Here is a 25956-nt window from a genome sequence, read left to right as displayed (position 1 = left end):
AGTAGCTGGGATTACAGCTGCAAGTCACCACGCCTGGCTAATTTTTTGTATTTTAGTGGAGACAGGGTTTCACCGTATTGCCCAGGCTGGTTGTGAACTCCTGAGCTCAGGCAATCTGCCTGCCCAGCCTCCCAAAGTGCTGGGATTCCGCGCCGGCCCATGTTCCCTTTCTGTTCTGCTTTTTCACCCACTTACTGATGAAGAATACAACATAGGAGCCAGCCTATATTGTGATAACGCCAGCCACGCTTTTTGCATGTGAATCTAGTCCTAAACACTAATAATGTATTATTTTTAAAAAGCAGTTGATTTGGGAACTGAGTGCTATTGTTTTAAATGAAAACAGTATCTTGCCAGTAAGAAATTTTGGTTTTGATTATGTGGAACAAACACTGATTTTTATATTTGTAAGGTAGCCATCACTTTGCCTGCTTTTTCCGTTTAAAAACTCTGATACCCAAATAATAGAGTGTTCCCAAGCTGCATCTGTTTTTTAATTTATTTTTGTTTTGCCCAATACGCAAGTGAGTAGACAAAATAATAGTTTTTATTTGGATGCATTGCAAAACGTAAATGTACATTTTACCTAGAAAAAAAAGCAAGACCATTCATTGATTTACTAAGTCTTGTAGCTGCTATACGGTAGATTTCATGAGAAATACGATTCTGTTACCAGATTGCAGCAGGAGAGAAGATTCCTTTGAGCCAGGAAGAAATACCTCTGCACGGCCATGCCTTCGAAGCTAGAATATATGCAGAAGATCCTAACCATAACTTCATGCCTGAGACTGGACCACTAGTGCACCTCTCTATCCCGCCAGCAGACCCTTGCACTAGAATTGAAACTGGAGTACGGCAAGGTCAAGTGAATAAAATAAAGGGTTTCATTCTTTTTAAGTTTTTAGTACATTATTATTTTTGGACAGATTCTTATCCCTGAGTCTTATGGAAATGTCTAGCATATTTTAAAATAAAGAATTTAAGTGATTTCTTGGTAACCATTATTTTTTCCCTTGGAAATTGTTATTTTTAAAGAATAGTGAGTATTTTTAAACAGTGGACTCTCTTTTTTTGGGATTCAGCAGTACTTGGTCAAACCTAACCAGAAAATGTTTCATGTGTACTGTCTTACTTTTTTTTTTTTTTTTTTGGTCTTGCTCTGTCACCCATGCTGGAGGGCACTAGCATGATCACAGCTCACTGAAGTCTCGACCCCCCGACCTCAGGTGATCCACCGACCTCAGCCTCTTGAATTGCTGGCTTTACAGGCATGAGCCACGGCGTCCAGCTGTGTACTGTTTTTTTTTTTTTTTTTTTTTTTTTCACCTTGCCTCGTTCCAAAAATGATTTAAGATAGACTGATACCTGCTATGCTCAAGGCATACTGCCTTCAAGGGACATAAAGTCAAGTTGGAGAATTAATACATAAACTTAGTACAAGCCAAACAATAATTTAAAAAATTACAGGAAAGAAACAGTTGGAAGAGCTGTGACATTTCAGTACATGATTAATGACAGTGGTCATAACTGGTGATTACTTAGCACTTCTTACTGGCACTGCCAGGTGATTTTTCTACATGTGTTCATTTCATCATGAGAACTGCCTTGTGAGTAGGTGTCATTATCATCCCTACTTTTTAGATGAGGAAACTGGAGTTAAGTAACTTGTCCAAGGTCATCCTTGGAGCCAAGATTCAGACCCAGGCAGTCTGGCTCCTGAGTCAGTGCTCTGGAGCCTCCACTGTCTCCTGACGTCTTAATTTCAGTTGATGGAATAAGTTATACAGTGATGGGATATAGCAATTGTCAGGGGTAAGAGCTTACATTAGACTGATATAATCAGGACAAGTTTGTTTTTGTCTTTTGTTTTTTTGAGACAGGGCCTCGCTCTGTTGCCCAGGCTGGAGTACAGTGGTGTGATCTTGGCTCACTGCAGTCTTTATCTCCGTGGCTTAAGCAGTTCTCATGCTTCAGCCTCCTGAGTAGCTGGGATTGCAGGTGTGCACCACCATGCCTAGCAGATTTATTTATTTATTTATTTATTTATTTATTTTGTATTTTTAGTAGAGACAGGTTTTCACCATGTTGGCTAGGCTGGTCTCAAACTCCTGGCCTCACGTGATCTGCCTGCCTCGTCCTCAAGGTGCTGAGATGACAGGGGTGAGCCACCACGCCTGGCCAGGACAAGCTTTTAAGAAGATGACTGGAATGGATTTAGGCAGGTAGATTTAACAACACAGTGAAGAGTGAAGAGAACAGAAAAAAGCATGTTCGAAGAATAGTAAGAAAATACATGGCTGAAGACATGGGTTGAAGGTGAATCATATGGTGTCTTGAAAGCCAAAATGAGGATTTAGGACTTCTTGAAAATAAATTGGCAGCATTTTGAGAGCTCTGGATAAGCCACAACAAGATTTGGTAGTTAGTAGACTTTTTAACTTATCAGTGAAGCGTCTCAACTCTGCTTGTCTCATGGATTCCTTCCTTTCTACTGCAGGCAGCTTTAATCTTATTAATGAGGACTCTGAGGTTCAAAGAGGTCAAGTGACTGCCAAAATCCTGGAAAGACCCTGTAACAATGTCCTTTACAGCACACCACCCACTGGAACCATTTCTAACCAGTGGAATGTCCTCTGGTTCAGATTCTTGTTCTTTAGGACGGTAACCATCACAGTGATGATAGCTGCCGTTGGACTTCAGGGCCCTCATGAATACATTTATGGCAATGGTATTTATCATGCAGGGGTTTATGAGGATTAAGCGTGAAATGTACATAAAATGTCTTGCTCGTTGTGTTTTATTCTTTTATGTTTTGACTTGAAGGGGTTACCATGGTTTTCAATTTCAGGAGATGAAGTTTCTGTGCATTATGACCCCATGATTGCGAAGCTGGTCGTGTGGGGGGCAGATCGCCAGGCGGCGTTGACAAAACTGAGGTACAGCCTTCGTCAGTACCATGTGAGTGACCCGAGGCCATGCCAGTGACCTTGATGTGTTTGGTCAGCACAAGAGGTCAGCCTTTGCCTTTGGCAGGGCCTTGGTCTTGTCGGAGTATTTCCTATTTCCATCAGTTGCCCAAACAAAATAATTTCATAGGGGAGAATGTTGCACAGGCCAGAACAGGGTTTGAGGATTTGTTGATTTCAGTTACAAAAGAAAGATTACGGAAGTATTGTTAGTGTCAGTGCTGTGTTTCAGGGAAGTTCTGTTCACTCTGTAGATAAGGCCAGCTATACATGGTACCTTAGTAGGTTTTTTATTTTTCCTTAGAGCTGCCCACAGTAGAAAATACTTAGGAAATAAAAGCAGGTGTTTTTTTGAATGTTGTTTTCCCTGCTCAGTGTGACCTACTGTCTGGTAATTTTTCTCTGAAGTAAAATAATTATGTTCAGTTCCATCCCTTTGATAGAGTTTGTTATTTTTCTGTAGAACATTAATTTCCTTGGTGCAGAAAGTCCCATACCACACTGATTTAGCTCAGAGAAGGATTTATTAACCCAGTTATTCAACTTGTTATATGTTAATAATTGATCAAAGCTCTGGTCTCTGTGGCCACAATCACACTGGCCGCTTTGCCACTTCTGAGACCCACTCAGCATGGAGCCATGAATTCCTGTCCAGTCTTCCAGAATATTCTTCCCCCCCCACATGATTGCAGGGCTCCCTCCTGGCTACCCTGCCCTCCTGCTCTGAGCCCTTTCCCAGGCTGCCCCATTTAAAGTATGACCTTTTGTTATTCTCCATCCTCGTAGCCAGCCTTCGTTTTCTTGATGGCATATGACGTTGTATTAGATGCCTGTTTACAGACGTTGTTACTTGTTTCCCTAGAATGTAAGCAGAGACTGTGAAGGCAAGGACCTCATCCCTTTTGTTCCTCACTGTGTCCCCAGTGCCTGTATCAGAGCCTGCCACCCAAGAGATGCTCTGGAAATGGCTGTTAAACCAATGAAGGAATGATTGAGTGAATGAAGAACCTACAACTCAGAGCTGGTTTTACTTTCGATCCCATTTATTGGTGTATCTGGGTTAATTTTATGTCTTTAAAAAATTTTTGTGTCAGTATATAAAATTTGGATTTGAGTGTTAGAAGGAAGCTCTTTTGAGGTTATTTAATCCTATCATCTCCCCAGTATAGCAAATCCTGCTTGTGGTTTGCAGTCTTCCTATTCTCTGGAATTATTCTGAGCAGCAAGCCTTCAATACTTTGCAAATGAATTTCATGTATGTTTCTTAACATTGATTACTTTCCTAACCTGAGTCAACGAAGTGCCTCTATACTGCCTACTATAACGGCATTTCCTGCCTCCCCTTTGTCATATTAAAATGTAATTTTAAGTGTTAAGTCTGGATGGATACAGTAATGGACATAGTCATAGTGATGTGAGGTTTTGTTTTGTTTTTCCCGAGAGTTGTCCTGTTGCCACATGGTAACTTAGGAGGTTTTTATTTTTCCTAAGGGTTGTTCATAGTAGAAGATACCTAGATAAAAAGAGCAGATGGTTTTCTGAACATATTGTTTTCCCCACTCAGGAGGAACTGGGGCTTTATTCTCTTCCTAGATTGTTGGACTGCACACCAACATCAACTTCTTACTTAACCTGTCTGGCCACCCGGAGTTTGAAGCTGGGAACGTGCACACTGACTTCATCCCTCAGCACCACAAAGAGCTGCTGCCCAGTCGGAAGGCTGCAGCCAAAGAGTCTTTATGCCAGGCAGCCCTGGGCCTCATCCTCAAGGAGAAGGCCATGAGTGACGCCTTCACTCTCCAGACACAGGGTATGGAAGGCTTTTCCCTTTCCTCTGCTTGTCAAGTGTTGCGAGTCAGCATTGAACGTGCTTTTCTCTCTCTATGGCCCCCTTGCCTCTCTTTTCACCTCTCAGTGACTGACACCATTCTTTGCAGATGTGTTTTTTAGTATGAAGGAAAGCTCTTGGCTTGCCATGGATGCACCCATAAATACTGTTTAACCCATTAACTGTAGCGTAACTAAACACCTAACACTGTAGAAATGGATCTCTTTTCAGTCAAGCACTTGTTCTCCGCACGTCCAGTGCTAACTTCTTACCACTTTGGTTTGTTCGCCACTCCTCAGGGGCCTGCTTTGTTATATCCTCTGTACCTCCGGCACTCCCTTTGTCCCAGAGTGTCAAGACAGAACACAGGAGGCTTAGATTCCCTGGGGTTACCCATGACTTAGTGTCGAATCACTTCTTCCTGTCTTTCCATCCTGCGATTGTCTACCTGGAGACTTCATAGTGTCATAGAATCCAAGCATAGGAAGGGCCATAGCAGGCGTACATCCTGGCTACGACCCACATGCATTCCCTCCCACCTCAGCACACCCGCTAAGTTGTTGCTCAGCTTCTTCCTAACACCCCAGGAAACTGGAAATTCATTACCTCATAGGGTAGCTTAGAGTTTCAGCCAGTTCCCCCATTAGAAAGTTCTTCCCTTTAAATTGATACACAATCTCGGCCTTCACAAACTTGTTGCATTTCAGGCTAGCTCTGACCTTTGGAGCAAACAGAATTTTTAAAAATCTAATCGATTTTTCTCTTTCATTGGTAATTATTTTATTACCCTATACAGTTTGAGCATCCCAAATCCCCAAATCCGAAATGCTCCAGAATCAGAAGGTTTTTGAGCACTAACATGACACTCAAAGGAAATGCCTATTGGAACATTTCAGAGTCCAGATAGTTGGATCAGGAAAAAAAAAAAAAAAAATAAAATAAAAAAAAAAAAAAAAAAAAAAAAAAAAAAAATCTAAAATTCAAAGCACTTCTGGTCCCAAGCATTTTGGATAAGGGATACTGAACCTGTATTATTATAGGATTCCCTATTGGAATCTTTCATTTCTAGATTCATTTACATTCATTCAGATAGCTATATTGAAAGCTTAAAATGTAAAATGTTTTAAGTGCTGAAAGCTACATCTTTAGAAGATTTTATCCTCATTTTATCCTTTCACATTGAATGAAAATGCATCTAAATATGTCCCATGTGATATTCCTGAGCCTGAACTTAACATTTTTAGAATGGAGTGTTCTCTTACTGTGACCTTCCTTTTAAAAGTTTATAATTGGTACAGAGATGAGATTCAGAATAAATTATGTCAGCTTAGCTTTGCTGAAGCTCCTGGATATTGTCCAGTAGAGGAGGTACACCCAAATGCCTATAAAGGGCTAGGCACTGTGGTTCATGCCTGTAATCCCAACAATTCGGGAGGTCTGGGGCAGCTGTATTTCTTAAATCAGGAGTTTGAGACCAGCCTGGCCAACACAGTGAAACCCTATCTCCACCAAAAATGGAAAAATTAGCTGGCCATGGTGGCATGCACCTGTAATCCCAGTTACTTGGGAGGCTGAGGCAGGAGAATCACTTGAACCCGGGAGGTGGAAGTTGCAGTGAGCCAAGATCATGCCACTGCACTACAGCCTGGGCAACAGAGCAAGACTCTGTGTCAAAAAAACAATGCCTCTAAGGGCTGTGCCAACAACACAGAAGAGGAAAAGAGGCCAGGTGAAAGAAAAATAGGGAATAGTAGAGGCTTTAGTGACCTGGAATGAATATGAATTTGCCCCATCAGAGGGGGTGACTGTGGTGTAGCTTATGCCACCACAGGATGAGAGTTTAGACTGCAAATATTCAGATTTTCAGTAGATGCTAGAATTTTTAATATGGAATTCCATAAGATATAAACAAATTTATCTCTTTAAACCTGAAACAATGACTAGCGTTTTATGTTTTCTTTTGTAAGGTGTAAATTTCATAGGCTTGATACTCATAAATTTGTTACTGAATTTTAAATTTTTTCTAGATCAGTTCTCTCCATTTTCATCTAGCAGTGGAAGAAGACTGAATCTCTCTTATACCAGAAACATGACTCTTAAAGATGGTAAAAACAGTAAGTAATGTTTCATTAAAAGAGAAAGGTGAGTCATAGAAATGTAGCACATTAATCTGAAAAAGAGGATTCCAGCCTGGTCATGATCAGTCAGTTACACTTTTAAAATGCGTACCCTGAACATTGGAAGGAAAAATGCCAAAATAATAGAATTGATCAGCTCTGGGTAGTAGAGTTCATGGTATCTGCTTTTCTTCTTTGCAGTTTTCAAATGTTTTGTAAATATTCTAAAAATATGTCATGAAATAAACGTAGCAAAACAGCTGAGATGAAATATGCCCCAGAACGTTAGAAATATGCCCCAAAAAACCCTCTTGTCACCAACTATTCACTTTTTTTTTTTTTGCTTTGCAATTTTTCTGCAGTGAGAATGTATACTTTTAAATAAGAAAAACAATATCCAAAACTATGTCAGAGAGGGATGATTGCCCACTGCTCAGGCAGTGATTCAGGTAGAAGCGGGTCACTAGAGAGCTATAATTTGTTAGGTGCCTTATCTCATGTAAGTTTTTATCTTCACAGCGTGAGCGGGAGTCGCTGTTATACCCATGTATGCATGATGAAAGTGTGGATGATAAGACACGGAAGTGAAGTAATTTAGTTAAGGCCAGCAAGTGGGTGGAGCTGGGATTCACACTCACTCTTTTTGACCTTGACACTCATGCTATTTCCACCATTTTTCCAGCAGAAAATTGATTTTTAATTGTAAACTAATTTGAGTTGGCTCAATTTAGGGACTGGCTTACTTTAACTGAAGTCAAAAGAGGCCGACACTTAAGCCAGAAGGCAGTTTATAAACTTTTGGCTGGAGCAGTGTAGCAGCAGGACCAGAATTCTATGATAGCTGGTCACTGTATCCCTTCTGCTATAAGACAGTTTGTGTGGGAAGCCCGATGGGCACAGAGTCAGAACTCAGAGTGCTGGCTAATCTCAAATGTGAGATGTCATTGAACTGTGACAGTTCTGTTATAAAAATGTGCCTCCCAGGTAGAATCCTTTTGTCAGCTGATCACAGAACACTCTTCTTTGGACAGAGGAAAATTTTTTTTTTTTTTTTTTTTTAGATGGAGTTTTGCTATTGTTTCCCAGGTTGGAGCAGTGGTGTGATCTCGGCTCATTGCAACCTCTGCCTCCCCAGTTCAGGTGATTGCCCTGCCTTAGCCTCCTGAGTAGCTGGGATTACAGATGCCTGCCAGTACGCCCAGCTAATTTTTGTATTTTTAGTAGAGACGGGGCTTTACCATATTGGCCAGGCTGGTCTTGAACTCCTGACCTCAGGTGATCCACCTGCCTCAGCCTCCCAAAGTGCTGGGATTACAGGCATGAGCCACTGCGCCCAGCTGGAAAATCTTTTTTACTTCACCTGTATGAAGACACTCACTCAGTAACAAATATTTTGTTCACACTAGTTTGTTGGGTCATAACTCCAGTTATTTTTCAGTCCTGAGCCTAGATGGTCATTACCATAAGTACATTGGGCATATTGTCAACCCTTTATAACAAAAATTTGTAGACATCCTTTATATAGTAGCATTCTGCAAGTAGCTAGCCCATCCATTGGGGGCTGTCTCTTTTCATCGTAAAGAGACAGCCCCCAAAATCTGGAAGTATCTTACTCTAGACTCCTATATGCTACATACAAGTATCAAAAGCAGTAAAGTTTCACTGGCCCCTTTGACCAGAATTAAACAGAAGAATTACATGTGTGATTATAATTCATATAAGCCAACTGTGTTGTTTGGCATGGCTCTTCATTAAAGCACCAAGCACTAATTTGAAGTATGCTGGGGTTTTGGAATTAAAGTTTTAATTAAAAAATAAATACATAATTGAAAAGCCAACATGGTTGCTGTTCACTACACACTTTTGGCAATATTTTATGAAAATAATCCAAGTCTGTATGAAACAGCTTTCAGAAAAGGTTATATAGCTAAGTCTCCAAAAAATGCTAATTAGCAATGACGAGAATTAAATAAAGAAAAGTGCAGGAAACAGGAAGCTTAAGAGACCAGGCCAGGCACAGTGGCTCACACCTGTAATCTCAGCACTATGGGAAGCTAAGGCAGGAGGATTGCTTGAGGGCAGGAGTTCGAGATCAGCCTCGGTGACATACTGAGATCCTGTTCCTATTTATAAAATAAAACTTTGTTTAAAAAAAAAAAAAAAGATACTGGCCGGGCGTGGTGGCTCAAGCCTGTAATCCCAGCACTTTGGGAGGCCAAGGCGGGTGGATCACGAGGTCAAGAGATCGAGACCATCCTGGTCAACATGGTGAAACCCCGTCTCTACTAAAAATACAAAAAATTAGCTGGGCATGGTGGCGCGTGCCTGTAATCCCAGCTACTCAGGAGGCTGAGGCAGGAGAATTGCCTGAACCCAGGAGGCGGAGGTTGCAGTGAGCCGAGATCGCGCCATTGCACTCCAGCCTGGGTAACGTGAGTGAAACTCCGTCTCAAAAAAAAAAAGATACCAGAAGCATTTATGAATCTAAAGCAGAAGCAACTTCTAGTGACCTCAATGAGAATGACCAACTATTTTAAGTATTCAAGGCTTGAAAACTATTCTTACTTTGCTACTAGAGGTCATGTTTCACAGAACCCTGCCCAACTTCAGTGATAATAATTGCTAAGATTTATTGAGTATTTGGTATATGTCAGATACTATGTTACACATTTTCCAAAGATTGTTTCATTTGCATTTTCAGAACAGGCCAATGAGATTGATGTTATTATTAGTGTCAACTTTGTAAATTACTACTCTTTCTATACCAAGGTCAAGGTTCAGAGAGATTAGTAATTTTCCAGAAGTCACACTGAAAGTAATTGGTGGAATCAGGATTTGAACCCACACTCCAGGATACATGTGCTAACCTAAAACTGCACACATGCACACACTCGCATACCCTATTACATGTATAAGAGGATGTTTAAGGTCTCTTGTAGGTGACAAGAGATATCTAGGGTAGGAGTTTTCCTGGTAGTGTCTTTACTGCGATCTGCTGGCATTCGTGCTAGTTAAATGCATGTCATATTTTATAAATTCAAAGAAAATGGCTGTGGTGTAATTGGAGGCACCTTCTCCTAAGAAGAGCTAAAGCCTGTTAACATGGTAAGTCAGGGTGGAGAAGTTTCATTCATTTATACATTGAGTACAAAGTTTTTGATAAAATAGATATGCCAAGTGATGTGGAAAAGAGGGAAGAAAGGCTTTGTCCCTGTTTTTTTTTCTCTTAAGGAATTTACCATTTGGAAGTGTGTATGTTGAGAAGATGGAGAGCGTAGTGGTTGAGAGTGCAGGCCCTGGAGTTCACGTGCTTTAGTATTTGACTTTTGTGAACATTTTTATTTTGATAATTTTTCTGAAACAAGTGATAGGAAAATCACTCTTTATAAACCAGGATGAGGGGAGACTCATAGTGGTGTTTTGTACGCAGAAGAGGGAGAATTAACTCCGGCCAGGTGGACTCTTCCCAAGGACAGCGAGCCTGATGTGAATAGGCGGGGTTTCTGTGCTGTGGCTGGGCACCAGCAGTGTAGTGGAGGAGAAGCGTTCAAGCAATTCTCCTGCCTCACCCTCCCATGTAGCTGGGACTACAGGTGTGCATCACTACCCCCAGCTAATTTTTGTATTTTTAGTAGAGACGGGGTTTCACTATGTTGGCCAGGCCGGTCTCAAACTCTGATCTCAGGCGATCTGCCTGCTTTGGCCTCCCAAAGTACTGATATTACAGGTGTGAGCCACCGCCCCCAGCCTGGGGAATGTTAATTGTCCCATTTTCACATTTGGTTGGAGCATCAGGCCATCCATGGAGGAGAATGGTAGGAAATAAGACCAAGAGGTTGGGACCTTCAGTATCAGGCCAAGTATTTGGAATGGGGTCAGGACGTTAGCTCTGAGTATTGAAATGAGAAGCGGGAAGATTCCAGAGGACCTCCTCAGATCAGCCAGGCCTGAGGCAGTGGGGCCTGAGGCAGGGGAGAGCAGTAGGAATGGCAGGAGAGGTGCATAGGACAGGTATTTAAGGGAAGAATTTGGCAGCTTTGTAGTACCTGTTGCATGTGGAAGGCAAAGGAGAAGGACGAGGCAAGGATGACTTTGAGCCTGGAAGACAAGGGGCATAGGGGTGCCAGTCAGGGAGCTCAGGTCTGGAGGAGAAGATGATTTGTTGGCCCTGCCATGTGCCTCTGAAGTCGCCAGTGGAGGATCCAGCTGGAAGTGACTAATCAGAGGTCACCTGGAGAAGGAAGGCTAGGGCTGCAAACAGATTTGAACTGGCAGCATCAAAATGATCGTTGAAGCATCAGAAGCAGACAAATTGATTTTTACCTATGCACTGTACCCCACAAAACTTTAGATTTTCGTCTCCTCGGATAGTCAACCAGTTCCATACTCATGTAATCTGGGCCTACTCTGGAGTTATTTCAGGTTTGCTTACAGACCACTGCAATAAAGTGAGCCAAACAAAGGTTTTGGTTTCCTCATGCATATGAAAGTTATGCTTATAGGCCTGGCATGGTGACTCACACCTGTAATCCCAGCACTTTGGGAGGCTGAGACGGGCGGATCATGAAGTCAGGAGTTTGAGACTAGCCTGATCAATGTGGTGAAACCCTGTCTCTACTGAAAATAGAAAAATTAGCTGAACCGGGTGGCACACACCTGTAATTCCAGATACTCAGGAGGCTGAGGCAGGAGAATCACTTGAACCTGGGAGGTGGGGGTTGCAGTGAGCTGAGATCACTCCAGCCTGGGTGACACAGTGAGACTCCATCTCAAAAAAAAAGAAAAAATTATGTTTCTATTGTATTGTAGTTTATTGTGTGCCAATAATATTATGTCTAAACAAACAATATATATACCTTAATTTATAAATGCTTTATGGTTTAAAAAAAAAAAAAAAAAGCTAATGATGCTCTAAGCCTCCAGTGAGTTGTAATCTTGTTGCTGGCGAAGGGTCTTGCCTCAGTGTTAATGGCTGTGATTGACTTAGTGTGGTGGTTGCTGAAGATTGGGGTGAGTAGCAATTTGTGTAAAATAAGACACCAAGGAGGTTTGCTGCATCAGCTGACCCTTCCTTTCGTGAAAGATTTCTCTGCAGTGTGCAGTGCTGTCGAGATGCAGCAATTCAGTCACATATTCAGGCTCTACTTCCAATCCTGGATCCCTTGCTATTTCTACCACCTGCAGTGACTTCCTCTGCTAAAGTTTTGAACCCCTAAGTCATCTGTGAGGCATTCTTCCAAACTCCTGTTAATGTTGATAATTTGACCTCGTTCCATGAATCACAAATGTTCTTAATGGCATCTAAAAAGTTTTCAATTTACTTTGCCCAGATCCATCAGAAGACTCACTATCTATGGCAGCTATTGCCTCACGAAATATATTTCTTAATAAGACTTGAAAGTTGAAATTACTCCTTGATCCCTGGGCTGCAGAAAGGATGTTGTGTTAGCAGGCGTGAAAACATTAATCTCCTTGTACATCTCCATCAGCGCTTGTGGGGAATGCTCCCGTGTGAGGCCCCCCGAAAATGGGCCTCACAATATGGAGGGCTCGAGCCCAGACACAGTGTCTCCAGTTGAGGGAGTCGAGCTATCGGAAAGCAGGAACAGAGAAAGCCTTAGGTTAAAGTTAAACTTGTGGGCAATCGCCAGATGGCCGTGCAGTCATGAGATGCGTTGTGTACGATAATTGAGTTTTCTACTAAGACATGTTTTACGACTTTGCTGATTTTCTCTAGAAGATAAATGACTTACCCTTAGATGAGATAGTGTGACCACCTGTTCTGGTTAATTAAATGACTTGCCCCTAGATGAGATAGTGTGACTACCTGTTCCGGTTAATTGTGTATCTGACCTTTCCATTGTTCTTACCCTATGATGTTGATTTTTCTACTTTAAACTTTCTGTACCCCTTTGTCTCACGTAGACACATACCTAAAAAAGATATATATACTGACCCTGAGCACGAATAAAGTTGTTGTAAAGCATATGCTTTTCAACCCTCCAGACCCCATCTGTCTACCATTCTTTGTCTTCCGCGCACCCCCCTATCCAAGTTGGAACCCTCTTGCAGGTCGAGAGCTCCTGTCAGACGTGCTCCCGATAAGCGCTCTTGGGTGGTGACTGTATGCATTGTCACTGAGTGATAATATTTTGAAAGGAATTTTTTATCTGAGCGCTATTGAGTAGATCTCAACAATAGGCTTAAAATATTCAGTAAACCATGGCATAAACAGAAGTGCTATCATCCAGGTTTTGTTTTTCCATTTATAGGGCACAGGCAAATTTAGCATCATTCTTAAAAGCCCTAGGATTTTCAGAATGGTAAATGAACATTTAATTCAACTTAAAGTCACTGGCTGCATTAACCTCTAGCAAGAGAGTCAGCCTGTCATTTGAAGCTTTGAAACCAGGTATTGACTTTTCCTCTCTAGCTTTGAAAGTCCTAAATGGCATCTTCTTCCAATGGAAGACTGTTTTGTCTCCACTAAAAGTCTGTTGTTTTTTCTAGCCACAATTATCAATTTTCTTAGCTAGATTTCCTGGATAACTTGCTGCAGCTCCTCCATCAGTACTTTCTGCTTTATCTTGGTCTGTGTGTTAGGAAGATGGCTTCTTTCCTTAAACCTCATAAACCAGCCTCAGAAAATCAAGGCCAGAGAATTAATGAGTCAAAATGAGAGAGGTGATCAGGTGGCAGAGGTGGCAAATTCTAGTCTGAACCAAAAACTTCTCTTTACCAGTTCATTGCCTTTTTTTTTTTTTTTTTTTTTAGAGGGAGTATCTCACTCTGTTGTCCAGGCTGGAGTGCAGTGGCATGATCTAGGCTCACTGCAGCCTCCACTGCCCAGGTTCAAGGGGTTCTCCTGCCTCAGCCTCCCGATTAGCTGGGATTACAGGCACATGCCACCACACCCAGCTAATTTTTGTATTTTTAGTAGAGACGGGGTTTCACCATATTGGTCTGGCTGGTCTCAAACTCCTGACCTCATGATCCACCTGCCTCGGCCTCCCAAAGTGCTGGGATTACAAGCATGAGCCACCGCACCCAGCCTGCATTTTTAAGGTTACAATACTGCAGCCTTTTTGTTGAGGGAAAAATATGTAAAATATTCTACAACCTTAAAATATCTAAAACCCAAGGCCAGATGCAGTGACTCATGCCTGTCATTCCAGCACTTTGAGATGCCTAGGCAGATGGTTCTTTTGAGTCCAGGAGTTCAAGACCAGCCTGGGCAACATGGCGAACCTCATCTCTACAAAAAATATTTAAAAAACTAGCCAAGCGTGGTGGCACGTCTGTAGTCCCAGCTCCTTGGGAGGCTGAGGTGAGGGGATCGCCTGACCCCAGCAGGTTAAGGCTGTGGTGAGCCGTGATCCTGTCACTGCACTCCAACCAGGGTGACAGAGTGAGACCCTGTCTTAAAAACAAACAAAAAAAACCCTGAAATTCCGTTTTAAAAAAGAAAGGTTTGAAGTTCATCTTTCTTGGTACTAGCCTGACAGATGCTTTTCTAACAAAATACTTTATTTCCAAGAAATTAAAAGATGTTGATTTTCCTTTGAATAGTTGGTTGTCTTTAGGTTGAGAGTGAGATTCTTTATATCTCAGTTATTAAATAAATGTTTCCTAATTTTTCTTTATTTTTTCCCCTTTTTCCGTGAAGATGTAGCCATAGCTGTAACATATAACCATGATGGGTCTTACAGCATGCAGGTAAGCCTTGCTGGTTTTGTTCTACAGTGCAGAGCTGAATCTGATCTCTTTTATACTGAATAGGGTCTTTTTCCACTCTCTGGTTTCTCTTAAGCCTTTGACTATTATGACTGCAGTTAGGAGAATATCTTATGCCTTTATTTCAGACCCAATTTGGGGAAATTACCCCCTATACAGTTTCTAACTGATTGCTTATTCGGTTGGGCTGTGGTTCCCTTAAGAATAAAAACTTGGCAAAAAGTAAAAGCTCGAATCAGACATTCACAGGCCCCTAAAGTATGTGCATGTATTTACATCAAAAGCAGCAGTTCTCAAATTGTTTGTCTCAGGAACTCTGTACCCTCTTAAAAATACTCACCAGAGCTGTTTGGTTTGTGTTTTATATCTCTTGTTATTTACCATTTAGACTATTTAACAGAAAATTTAATTTTTTATTATTTTTTAATTGTGGTGAAATACACATAATATAAAATTTATCATTTTAACCATTTGCATTCAGTGCATTCAAGTTGTTATGTAACCATTGCACCCATCCATCTCCAGAACTTCTTTCTTCTTGTGAAACTAAAATTCTGTACTCACTGATTAAACAGTAACACTCCATTCTTTCTTCCCCCGTCCCCTGAGAACCACAATTCTACTGTCTCTATGAATTCGATTCTTCTAGGTACCTGATAGAAGTGAAATAACGTAGCATTTGTTCTTTTGTAACTGGCTTACTTCACTTGGCAGAGTGTCTTCCATGATGTAGCATATATGAGAATTTCCTTTTTTTTTTTAAAGGCTGTAAAATACTCTGTTGTATATATATACCATATATTCTTTATCCATTCAGCCATTAATGAACATTCAGGTTGTTTCTAGCTTGGCTATTGTGAATAACGTTGCTGTGAACAGGGGTGTACAAACACGCTGTTTTTTATCCTTTTGGATATATATCCAGAAGTGGAATTGCTGGATCATATGGTAATTCTGATTTTTTGCAAAACCACCGTACTGTTTTCCATAGCAGCTGCACCAGTTTACAGTCCCGTCAGCAGTGAACAATGGTTCCAGCCTCTTCATATCCTTGCCACTACTATTTTCTGGGGTTTTGTTTTTGGTTTTTTGTTTTATAATAGCAGTCCGAATGGGCGTGAAGTAGTAGTATCTCACTGTGACTTCAATGTGCACTTCCGTAACGATGGATGATGTTGAGCATCTTTGCATGTTCTTACTGGCCATTTGTATATCCTCTTTAGAAAAATCTCTGTTTGAGCCCTCTGCCCGTTTCTTGATCTAGTTGTTTTGTTGTTATTGTTGAGTTGTAGGATAAATTGAAAAAAATTTTAAAACCTAGTAACAAGTACACATTCCATTAGCCATCAGATTGACAACATTATCACACATTCAGTAGCCTCTGGAAAATTCCATTGTGTATTATGAGAGAATGAGGGTACAAAAAACAAATAATATCTTCATCTTTTTTTTTTTTTTTTTTTTTTTTTTTTTTTTTTTTTTTTTTTTTTTTTTTTTGAGACAGAGTTTTGCTTTCATTGCCCAGGCTGGAGTGCAATGGTGCCGTCTCAGCTCACCACAACCTCCGCCTCTCGAATTCAAGTCATTCTCCTGCCTCAGCCTTCTGAGTAGCCAGGATTACAGGCATGCTCCACCACACCTCGCTAATTTTGTGTTTTTAGTAGAGACAGGGTTTCACCATGTTGGTCAGGCTGGTCTCGAACTCCCAACCTCAGGTGATCTGCCCAGCTCGGCCTCCCAGAGTGCTGGGATTGTAGGCATGAGCCACTATGCCCAGCCTTAGTCTTATTATGACTTTATGAATACTCTTAAAAAAGGTATTAGGGACCCAAGGAACACCCAGGTCATATTTTAAGAATCTCTAGCATAAAGTTTATGGTAGTCCTTAATTAAAAGAAGACCATTACATTGGCAAAATGGAAGGCTTAAGTAGTCAAAGGAAAAAAAAAAGTGGGAATTCAATCAAATTCCTATAGTAAGGTACAAGTTTAGGGAATAGAATAAATCATTTTTAATATGAGCTAAGAGATTTCAAATCCTGCACAGATTTATCAGTGATACGTGTTAGACCTCCCTGCATTTTGAGACACATTGATTTTCTTTCTCTGAGATTGAAAAAAAAACCATGGAAAGTCTGCCTATTTGAGTATGAGGATTATAATTCATATTAATGCCTCTGGTTTGTTTGAGATGATTTCTTGTCCCTTGGTAGCTGGTAGGTTGCCAGTTTGTTCTAATCTGCTCGTGGAACTACATTTACAATTTCAAAATGTTGTTTTCGTGAATCTTTAAACAAAACTGTTTCCATTCTAACCTTTATGTCCTGAGAATTTCACAAACATTCAAATGGCTGTTTCAGTAGGTTACAAAGCGTAGTAAAATGTCATATTTAACTTAGGATAGATGAGAACCAGTGTATAAATATTGCAGTGTGACCTATTTCACCTTAGCCTACGTAATATATTTGAAAAGAATAGCCATGTGACTTCTACACTAGCATTATGGGAATTGAAATGAAGACTAGAGAGAGAAGATTTAAATGGACTTTTTACCTAAGGGAAATTTTAAAACAGAAAGTTTCCATGTCTTTTTATCAGCTTCCTTGAAATATTGTGAACTTTGTTCTTTGGCATGTGATCTCTTAGAGTGAGAAAATTGTGGCCAATCTCCACGTAATTTATGTTCTTAAATCATAACTGAAACTCATGAATTAGACCTATGTGTTGATGACATAAAAGAAATATCATCTAATTACGTGGTTCTGGTTTTTTTTTTTTTGTGACTGGCACAGGAAAACTTCAAATACTCAGAAATGAGTTTATATTACAAACATGTAATATAAACAAATTTTAATAATTTTGCATAGCTTGTTTTTTTGTTTTTTGTTGTTGTTTGTTTTTTGTTCTTTGAGATGGAACTTTGCTGTGTCACCCAGGCTGGAGTGCAATGGCGCGATCTTGGCTCACTGCAACTTCCACCTCTCGGGTTCAAGTGATTCTCCTGCCTCAGCTTCCTGAGTAGATGAGGTTACAGGAGTGCGCCACCAGGCCCGGCTACTTTTGTATATTTAGTAGAGACGGGGTTTCACCATGTTGGTCAGGCTGGTCTCGAACTCCTGACCTCGGATGATCTGCCTGCCTTGGCCTCCCAAAGTGCTGGGATTACAGGTGTGAGCCACTGCGCCCAGCTGATTTGTATTTTTATTTCTTATTTTTAGTGCTATCTTTATATGTTTAAATGAACCTTTATCTATAGCATGGTGCTATGGATATGCTAGATAACTTTTTTTTCCTTTTAATTGTCATTCTGTTATTTCTGTATAAAATATCTTGGTTAGGAATGGGGGAACGTTTCATGATTTTTTTAAAACAGTATTTTATATGTTTAAGACACAGTTTATGTTTTAAAACTACTAATAGTGAAGAATTGGTCCTGACCTTATTAATTCTGTAGGTTTTCCGTTTATTTTAAAGATCTTATTTTTCGTCTTTTTCAGATTGAAGATAAAACTTTCCAAGTCCTTGGTGATATTTACAGCGAGGGAGACTGCACTTACCTGAAATGTTCTGTTAATGGAGTTACTAGTACAGTTAAGCTGCTTATCCTGGAAAACACTCTTTACCTATTTTCCAAGGTACTGTCTGTTCTTTATAACATCAGTCCTGGGGCATGGGAGAAAACTGTTTGACCAGAGACATTTCACTGAAAGAGATTAGAAAGATCCAGCTTCCTTCGAGCACTGCTGCGACCCTTTTTCTCTCAGTTCCCTTGCCATTCTGTGTTTCTTTGCCAAACTCCTGCCCTCTCCAGTTTCCCATTCACTTCTCTCGTTCACACAGATGCTCATGGATATACACATACCCATTTTCTTCCTGAATTCTGAAACAAATCCTTACGCTTTCTTTGTCAGAGAGTATTTCCCTGCTCCTTGGGTGGTATTATCTCAGGGCTTTGATGCCTGAACACTTTTCCCCACCCACCATCCTCCTGACAGCTGGAATCCTGGTGATTTTGGAGGAGGTGCCCACTGGAAGAGGGGTCTGTGGACCAGATGTTCCTTGTGGGGAAGGTGGACAGAGGGAAGGGGCTGGCATGAGCGGTGGTCTCTGGACAGTCAAAAGATAGTCAAGGCAGGCTTTGCATGGTTTTGGTTAGGAGCCTGCTGCCTGGGCAGAAGGAGGATAAGGGATTATCAAATATGTTGTGGCCTCACAGTGCTTTGTGATGAGATTCCTTTAGCATTCTAGTAATTAAACTACTATATATGGCGCTGAGGATGATCTCACTTTGCCAGGCACTCCTTCCCATCGTCAGCGATGCTGTAGTAATGATGATGATAGAGGCCGTGTAGTGGAATGGTGAAGAACACAGCTCTCAAGTGTGCAGCTCCTTTGGTTCAAATCTTGGCCTTGCCACTTAGCAGCTGTGTGACCTTGGGCTGTTAACCCACCTGGGCTTTAGTTCTCCTATCTCTAAACAGTAATCATAACAGCAATAATAGCAACAGCAGTAACAACAGGTGCAGTGGCTTGTGCCTGGAGTCCCAACACTTTGGGAAGCCAAGGCAGGCAGATTGCCTGAGACCAGAAGTTTGAGACCCGTCTGGCAACATAGCAGGACTCCATGTCTACAGAAAATTTTAAACATTAGCCAGGCATAGTGGCGTGTGCCTGTAATCCTAGCCACCTGGGAGACTAATGCAGGAGGATTGCATGGGCTCAGGAGTTCAAGGTTGCAGTGACCCATGATTGTGCCACCACACTCCAGCCTAGGTGGCAGAGTGAGACCCTGCCTCTAAAAAATAATAATAAGGTGATGGCTCATGCCTGTAATCCCAACACTTTGGAAGGTTGAGGCAGGCAGATCACAAGTTCAGGAGATCGAGACCATCCTGGCTAACACGGTAAAACCCTGTCTCTACTAAAAATACAAAAATTAGCTGGGTGTGGTGGCATGCGCCTGTAGTCCCAGCTACTCGAGAGGGTGAGGCAGGAGAATTGCTTGAACCTGGAAGGCGGAGGTTGCAGTGAGCCGAGATCACACCACTGCACTCCAGCCTGGGCAACAGAGTGAGACTACATCTCAAAAAATAATAACAATAACAATCACAGTCCCTTCCTCATAGAGTTGCTGTGATGATTAATGACATAATATATGTGTGTTAAAAATAGCGCCTAGCATACTGAGCAGCTGAGAGTAGGGATGCTACTGAAAATGGCTTCCAGTCAGTGGCCACTTGTTGTCTACGGGTAATGCTTTATTTTTATTTTATTTTATTTTTTATGAGATGGAGCCTTGCTCTGTTGCCCAGGCTGGAATGCAGTGGCACGATCTCAGCTCACCACAACCTCCACCTCCTGGGTTCAAGCTATTCTCCTGTCTCAGCCTCCCAAGTAGCTGGGATTACAGGCACACACCACTATGCCTGGCTAATTTTCGTGTTTTTAGTAGAGACGGGGTTTCACCATGTTGGCCAGACTGTTCTAGAACTCCTAACCTCAGGTGATCCACTTGCCTGGGCCTCCCAGAGTGCTGGGATTAGAGGCGTGAGCCACCAGGCCTGGCACTAATTCTTTAAATATACTGTGAGGCATGTATACCGTTACCCCTTTACAGTGGGAGACCAAGGCTGAGAGGGATTTAATAATTTGCTCAAGGTCGTAAAGCTAGAGTAGAACACTGGTATAATGGTGACTAATTTTTTTTGAGTCAGAGTCTCGCTCTTTCACCCCGCTGGAGTGCAACGGCACCATCTTGGCTCTCTGAAGCCTCTACCTCCCAGGCCCAAGTGATCCTCCTGCCTCAGCTCCCGAGTAGCTGGGACTGTAGGCGCTTACCACCACACTGGGCTAATTTTTGTATTTTTTGTAAAGATGAGGTTTTGCTGTGTTACCCTGGTCTGGAACTCCTGGGCTCAAGCCATCTGCCTGCTTCGGCCTCCTAAAGTGCTGGGATTACAAGTGCAAGCCACTGTGCCTGGCCATGATGACTCATGTTGAACAAATAGCTGGGAAACAGTTATTACCTCAGGTAAATTAGTAAAAATACAGTGATAGGATCTTGATTCCATTTTCAGTTTTTTTCTATTTCTAGGAAGGAAGTGTTGAGATTGACATTCCAGTCCCCAAATACTTATCTTCTGTGGGCTCAGAAGGAACTCAGGGAGACCCCTTAGCTCCTATGACTGGAACCATTGAAAAGGTAATCACATGACATCTGTAGAATGATGTTCAGTAAGCTTTAATAAACGGCTTTGTGAACTTTGTCATTTATGTCCTTTTCCCTTTCTAAACCTTGCTCATGGGCAAGCTGTAGAAGCATCCACTTAAAAAAACAAGAGGATCTATTACAGATTCAAGTTTTGTATTACAGTCTTCAGTGAAAATACCCATTTACCTAATTTATGATAAGTATTGCCGTTTTTGAAGGCAGGAATTTGCATCAAAGTACCAATAATCTAAATTGTCTTTTTATGATTAAAACTGAACCTTCATTAAGCATTATTCAAAAAAGCTGGTTTTGAATGTTTAATAGCAGCAAATTTTTCATGAAATAATGACATTTTCTTTAGTGTACATAGTTGCATCTGTGTTAAAATGTTAAATATGTTAATAGGCTGGTATCGGTGAAGAACAATGTGGTTTGGTGTTGAATGCAGTATATAATTCAGAGTTGCAGTCCATATTGTCTGAGTCAGTTCAGGCTGCTATCATGGAATACCATAGACTGGGTGGCTTTTAAACAATAGAAATTTATTTCTCATGATTCTGGAGAATGGGAAGTCCATCAAAGCACCAGCAGATGAGGTGTCTGGTGAGAGTCTACTTACTGATTTCATAAACAGCATTTTTTTCTCTGTGTGGTCATGTGATGGAATGGGCACAGGACCTCTCTTCAGGCCTCTTTCATAAGGGCACTAATCTCATGCATGAGGGCAGAGCCCTCATGACCTAATCACCTGCTAAAGGCCCTACCTCCAAATACCATCGTCCTGGAGGTCAAGATCTCAACAAATGAACCCTGGGAGGATTATAGACGTTTAGACCCTAGCACACACTAACATAACATCAAATGTGATAGATCAGTATCCGTAGCCTCCTTTTTATAGATTTGAATACAGTAGAGTCTCCTCCAATATGCTTCAGTCATAAAAACTCAACCGTATACTCTTGGAACAACAAAATAAAGAAGAAAATAACGACCTAAATAGTGTGGGTGATTTGAGCCACCATTCTCCTTTGGAAATATTTACCTGCAAGTGGGTCTGAGCTGGGAGACCTGGATCTGCCTTTAGCTCATTGGATTTCAGTCCCCGCAGGCCTCTCATAGTGTCGGCATCTCTGCACAACTCTCTGAGTCTCACGCTTAGTAACCATGGGAACCAAAACAAAAGTGAGACCATGTAGGATATATGAGTCCATGTATATGTATACAAAGGAAAATAGACATTTATTTCTGGAGTTGCTAATAAGTTTAATTCTGTTGCATGAAGATTGTCTTCACATTTACTACACAGGTCTCTGAAGAGTTCACACTTACTACACTTGGTCCTAGACAACCCCTTCCCTACTAGCAATGTGTCTTGTTTGTACATTCTTGAAAAACATGAAAGGATATCAAAGTATATGGAGTATATTCATGTGATTCAAGCAAAACTAAGTGGTTGTGGGGGTGGGGACAGGGGATTAAGCAGTGCTGCCCACCGACCACAGTGCCGGCAATGCCAGATTGACCTGTAGGTCTCCGATGTGACCAGTACATTTGTCTTTGGCAGATAACACAACCACATAGACTCTACTTCAGCTCTGTAAGCTGATAGACCAACTCTATGGGCCACAAAGGACCTCTGTCTTGTTTTCTTTCTTTTACTTGATATTTTATTTTGTATATTCATGGTTTACAACATGATGTTATGAGTACATATAGACAGTAAAATGGTTACTATAATGAAGCCAATTAACATATCTAGGACCTCTGTGTTTTCAAATTATTAACCTGTCACACTGACTTTCAAGGTATTTGTTAAAGCCGGAGACAGAGTGAAAGCTGGAGATTCCCTAATGGTTATGATCGCCATGAAGATGGAGGTAAGTGAAGTCATGAGTTCACTTGCTGAAAGGACTTTGGGAGTGATCAGACTGAATTGTTCTTTTGCCTTATTCTGTAAGTTAATACCACTTTAGATATGAAGAGCCATAGATTGATGAAGCATTAATTGTAGGAAACAAAACCAAACTATCCTTCTTGTGAAAGGGTTTTTATTTTAATTTTGTGAAATTGCACCTGTCATTTCTGATTCTGGAATTATCGACAGCTTGGAATCAGGCAGTAACCCAACTGAATGTTAACTGTTAGTATTTTCTAAGGCTGAACCAAGGATGCCAGGTGTTAGTTTCAAAGTGAAAACCTCAATCAAGTTAAATTTGCTGTTTAGGTTTTTAGATTGTTCAAATGGTAGGTCAGTGATTCTTAGCCCTGGCTGAATATTGCAGACAGTCCTCAACTTCCAATGGTTCAGTTAAGGACTTTTCAGCTTGACACTGGTACAAAAGCCATCCACGTTGAGTATGCTCCTTAACTTACACTGGATTTATCTGGACCTGACCCCGTTATAAGTCAAGGAGCATGTGTACAGTCAGCTGGGGAGATTTTAAAAACTGCTTCCCCAGACCAGTTGAATTGTGATCTCCAGGATTAGGGTCCAAGGATCAGTACTTTTGAAAGGCCGGGCACGGTAGCTCACACCTGGAATCCCAGCACTTTGGGAGGCCAAGGCAGGCGGATCATTTGAGGTCAGGAGTTCATGACCAGCTTGGCCAATATGGTGAGACCTCATCTATATTAAAAATACAAAAATTAGCCAAGTGTGGTGGCGTATACCTGTAGTCCCAGCTACTCTGGAGGCTGAGGCAGGAGAATCACTTGAACCTGGGAAGCAGAGGTTGCAGTGAGCTGAGATTGTGCCACTGCACTCCAGCGTGGGTGACAGAGTGAGAGTCTGTCTTAATTTAAAAAAAAAAAAAAAAAAAAACATGAAAGCTTCCTAGGTAGAATTCTAATGTGATGCTTGAGTTGAGCACTGCTAGCTACACCAGAGCTCCCCAGTCATGTCCTTGAATGGGTACTGCTGTGTCCGAGTGTGGATTCCTCTCAATCTGTCGCCCTTCTCCCTGTGTGCTATGGTGTTGAAAACAACAACAGAGCCTTGGAAGGCACTGAGTGACAGGCAGCATCACGGTTGGCCACAGTTTTCGTTTTCAATCTCCCTTTCGTGACTCGGTATAGACTCGGTCCTCATTAGTATTGCAGCTATCATATGTCCTGTTTTGTGTCTCTGCAGCATACCATAAAGGCTCCAAAGGATGGTACAGTAAAGAAAGTGCTCTGCAGAGAAGGTGCACAGGCCAGCAGACACACTCTGTTAGTCGAGTTTGAGGAGGAAGAACCGGACAAAAGGAACTCGGAATAAACTGCAGGAAGGAAATGGTCAGTGAAGTAGTGTCTTCTCGCTCCACCAAAAAGAGAAACTGCCTCTTGCTTTTCTCGGGGTCTCTTAAGGCACAGTTTTACTAAATGATCGTATGCTTGTGCCTTTCACATTTGAAAATCATGCATCTGGGTCACAAATATAAATTATCTCCAAAATTTCCTACTAATAAAGTTGAATCATTCTTTTTTATTGGAAGCTAATGTTTGTTTCTGCCTCAAATTTTATACAGTGTATTCTCTTTGAGGAAGGGGGGAAGAGAAAAGGTCATTTAACTGATGAAGTAATTTCCAGTTGCAGTTATAATGAAAATGGGCAGCAACATGTTTCAGAGACAGATGTCCTGGAGCTCAACAACCAAGGTTTTGTCTGGTCAAAAGTAAGATACTTACTAGGTGGTTTAAAGACATGGAGATTAGCCAAGCGCGATGCCTCATGCCTGTAATCCCAGCACTTTGGGAGGCTAAGGCGGGAGGATCACTTGAGTTCTGGAGTTTGAGACCAGCCTGGCCAACATAGTGAAACCCTGTCTCTACAGAAAATAAGCTGGTTGTGGCGGTATACACCTATAGTCCCAGCTACTTGGGAGGCTGAGGCAGGAGAATCACTTGAACCTGGGAAGTGGAGGTTGCAGTAAGCCGAGCCCACACCACTGTACTCTAGCCTGGGTGACAGAGCGAGACTCCGTCTCAAAACAGATACATAAATATAAATTAATAAAGACATGGATATTGTTTCTAGTGTTTGTAGTTGGAAAGTTTCTATCTAGATTGTCTCTGCCTTTATTGTACTTTCTAAGCTTATAAAAATATATATTGTATGCTATAATATATTAATACTTAATATAAATTTTTAGTAAACTTGAAAAGTATAATTTTACAGAAAAAGCAGATAAGGGTTAAAAGCCAAAGGCTGGGCACAGTGGCTCAAGCCTGTAATCCCAGCACTTTGGGAGGCCAAGGCGGGTGGATCACGAGGTCAAGAGATCAAGACCATCCTGGTCAACATGGTGAAACCCCGTCTCTACTAAAAATACAAAAAATTAGCTGGGCATGGTGGCGCGTGCCTGTAATCCCAGCTACTCAGGAGGCTGAGGCAGGAGAATTGCCTGAACCCAGGAGGCGGAGGTTGCGGTGAGCCGAGATCGCGCCATTACACTCCAGCCTGGGTAACAAGAGCGAAACTCCTTCTCAAAAAAAAAAAAAAAAAAAGTTAAAAGCCTCAGTCTGCTGAATACTTTTTTTAAATATACTTTTTTCATTATGGAAAAGAAAAGTTCAATTTACTTGTATCTAGATTTTGTGTTACTTTTACTAACACGTGCAGCCCTTTGCATTTTTATATAATCATTGCAGTGTCAAATATTTGTTGAATTGAGTTCTTGCTGAATACATAAGACTGTGCTAAATGTTGTGGAAAATACAGAGAAATATAAAAGATGGTCTCTGTACTTTTAGATGCCTATATTGGAAAAGTAAACATGATCATGTCTGCCATGATTAGAATGTGTCTTCTGTATTTCATGTGTTAAGAACTTAATACCCAAGTTCATGTGTTGATGAGAGGTAGGACTTTTGGGAGGTAATTAGGATTGGATATGGTCATCAGGGTGGGGCCCCCATAATGGGACTGGTGGCTTTAAAACAGGAAGAGAGGCCAGGCGCAGTGGCTCACGACTGTAATTCTAGGACTTTGGGAGGCCGAGGTGGGTGGATTGCCTGAGCTCAAGAGTTCTCAACCAGCCTGGGGAACACAGTGAAACCCCATCTCTACTAAAAATACAAAAAATTAGCTGGACATGGTGGCGGGCACCTATAATCCGAG

At 41.4% G+C, this 25956-nt stretch overlaps 1 protein-coding gene across 2 annotated transcripts; it reads left to right on the top strand.

Moving 5' to 3' along the window:
- Positions 1–651: 651 nt before the first annotated feature.
- Positions 652–24485, top strand: LOC108297688 (methylcrotonoyl-CoA carboxylase subunit alpha, mitochondrial-like). 2 transcript variants are annotated; one of them, XM_017520381.2, is made up of 9 exons: positions 652–860; positions 2849–2958; positions 4560–4776; positions 6822–6908; positions 14578–14627; positions 18142–18279; positions 20739–20846; positions 22661–22732; positions 23986–24485. In XM_017520381.2, the coding sequence occupies exons 1-9, from the start codon at positions 779–781 to the stop codon at positions 24112–24114; spliced, it is 993 nt and encodes a 330-aa protein (XP_017375870.2). In that variant the 5' UTR covers positions 652–778; the 3' UTR covers positions 24115–24485. The 2 variants fall into 2 exon arrangements, with proteins under 2 accessions (XP_017375870.2, XP_037591459.1); XM_037735531.1 differs by lacking the exon at positions 18142–18279.
- Positions 24486–25956: the final 1471 nt, after the last annotated feature.

Source organism: Cebus imitator, unplaced genomic scaffold, assembly GCF_001604975.1.
Source record: "Cebus imitator isolate Cc_AM_T3 unplaced genomic scaffold, Cebus_imitator-1.0 Scaffold828, whole genome shotgun sequence".
NCBI lineage: Eukaryota > Metazoa > Chordata > Mammalia > Primates > Cebidae > Cebus > Cebus imitator.
Note: the sequence above shows the minus strand (reverse complement) of the source record. Positions and strands in the feature narration are given on the sequence as shown.

Bases quoted from the DNA above. Each gene is read 5' to 3' on its own strand.
- LOC108297688 (XM_017520381.2), top strand. From the start codon at position 779: ATGCCTGAGACTGGACCACTAGTGCACCTCTCTATCCCGCCAGCAGAC. The intron at 4,777-6,821 runs GTATGGAAGGCT...AATTTTTTCTAG, and splicing joins CTTCACTCTCCAGACACAGG to ATCAGTTCTCTCCATTTTCA. The intron at 18,280-20,738 runs GTACTGTCTGTT...TTCTATTTCTAG, and splicing joins CTCTTTACCTATTTTCCAAG to GAAGGAAGTGTTGAGATTGA.